The 2,139-nt window shown below is 54.0% G+C and overlaps 1 protein-coding gene across 1 annotated transcript in view; it reads left to right on the forward strand.

The window, feature by feature from the left end:
• CALU (calumenin) overlaps positions 1–2,089 on the forward strand; it is a 4,920-nt gene extending 2,831 nt beyond the window's left edge. The window contains exon 2 of the mRNA XM_015851134.2: positions 463–2,089. Coding sequence (XP_015706620.1) covers positions 463–567 — 105 coding nt within the window. The 3' untranslated portion in view covers positions 568–2,089. The remainder of the gene's footprint in view (positions 1–462) is intronic.
• Positions 2,090–2,139: the final 50 nt, after the last annotated feature.

The following is a 2,139-nucleotide window of genomic DNA, read 5'->3' on the forward strand; positions in this document are numbered from 1 at the left end:
CTCTCCCCATAGGTACCCTCCCTTTCCCCATAGGTTCCCTCTCCCCATAGGGTCTCCCCATAGGTTCCCTCCCCCCACGGATCCCTCTCCCCATAGGTTCCCTCTCCCCATAGGTACCCTCCCCATGGATCCCTCTCCCTATAGATTCCCTCTCCCCATAGATCCCTCTCCCCATAGGTTCCCTCCCTAGGTTTCTTCTCCCCATAGGCTTCCTCTCCCCATATGTCCCTCCCCCCACGGATCCCTCTCCCCATATGTTCCCTCTCCCCATAGCTTCCCTCCATCCCCCCATAGATTCCTTCCCCCCATGGATCCCTCTCCCCATAGGTACCCTCCCTTTCCCCATAAATTCCTTCTCCCTGTAGGATCCCTCTCCCCATATGTCCCTCCCCCCACGGATCCCTCTCCCCATAGATCAGGCTCCCTCTCCCCATATGTTCCCATCTCCGCCATGCCTTTCAGGACGGCCGTCTGACGCAGGATGAGATCGTGTCCAAGTACGACCTGTTTGTGGGCAGCCAGGCCACCGACTTTGGGGAGGCGCTGGTTCGACACGACGAGTTCTGAAGGTTCTGACCCAGTGGGGAGGGAACCACCAACCCATTATTTATTGTTATAACCCAGCACGGAGAGTCCAACAGCGCCGGCACCGACCCCAATGGGGGCAGCATATAAGGGGGGGGGGGTCTCCCCTCTGCCCCCTCCTCATCCCCAACATCCCCCCCCCACAACCCCCAGCCATTCGGTCCCAGCACGGATCTGTTGGGGGATGCTGAGTTTGGGGCCAAAGATGAGCAATTTGGGGTCAGGTCCTGAGATTTGGGGTCGTTTTGTGGGAGTTTGGGGCCAGTTCTGTAGGATTTGGGGTCTGGTCTGGAGAGTTTGGGGTCAGTTCTGGGGGATTTGGGGTCCAGTCCAGAGAGTTTAAGGTCAATTCTGGGGGATTTGGGGGTCGGATCCTGAGATTTGGGGCTGGTTCTATAGGGTTTGGGGTCAATTCTGGGGGATTTGGGGCCAGGTCTGTAGGATTTGGGGTCAGACCCTGAGATTTGGGGTCATTTTGTGGAAGTTTGGGGTGGATTCTGTGCAATTTGGGGTCATTTGTTGAGATTTTGGGGTCAGTTTGTGAGAATTTGGGGCCGATTTTGTGGGATTTGGGGTTGATGGCACAGAATTTGGGGTCAATTCCTGAAAATTTAGGGCCGATTTCACTGAATTTGGGGTCAATTCCTGACATTTTGGGGCCGTTTTCCTGGATTTGGGGTCCGTTGGTGAGAATCTGGAGCCAAACCCACAGGATTTGGGGTCAGTCCTGGACGTTTTGGGGTCAATTCTGGAGATATCAAGACAAATTCCCCCCAATTTGGGGCTGATGCCCTGGAATTTGGGGTCAATTCCCTGGTATTTGGGGTCGGCTCTGAGGAATTTGGGGCTGGTTGTTGAGAATTTGGGCTCATTTCATGGGATTTTGGGATTTGGCCGCAGTGGGGCCAAGTCCTGCCTTTGGGGTCGGTTCTGTGCCATTTGGGGTCCATTCTCGGGTTTGGGGTCAGTTCTTGGGTTTGGGGTCAGTTCAGCCCAATTTGGGGTTGATTCTGTCCCATTTGGGGTCAATTCTGTCCCATTTGGGGTCAATTCTGTCCCATTTGGGGTCGGTTCTGTTCCATTTGGGGTCAGTTCTGTTCCATTTGGGGTTGGTTCTTGGGTTTGGGGTCAGTTCTGTTCTATTTGGGGTCACTTCTGTTCCATTTGGGGTTGGTTCTTGGGTTTGGGGTCCATTCTGTTCCATTTGGGGTCAGTTCTGTCCCATTTTGGGTCGGTTCTTTTTCATTTAGGGTTGGTTCTTGGGTTTGGGGTCAGTTCTGCCCCATTTGGGGCCAGTTCTGTTCCATTTGAGGTCGGTTCTGCCCCATTTGGGGCCAATTCCTACCCATTTGGGGTCAGTTCTGTTCCATTTGGGGTCGGTTCTGTTCCATTTGGGGCCAATTCCTACCCATTTGGGGTCAGTTCTGTCCCATTTAAGGTCGGTTCTGTCCCATTTGTGGCCCATTCCCAACCATTTGGGTTCAAATCATGGCAATTCGGCTCACCCCCACCCCCTCAATATTCCCAGACCCCATTGGACCCCCCCAATTCTAC

Source organism: Coturnix japonica, unplaced genomic scaffold, assembly GCF_001577835.2.
Source record: "Coturnix japonica isolate 7356 unplaced genomic scaffold, Coturnix japonica 2.1 chrUnrandom700, whole genome shotgun sequence".
NCBI classification, from domain to species: Eukaryota; Metazoa; Chordata; class Aves; order Galliformes; family Phasianidae; genus Coturnix; species Coturnix japonica.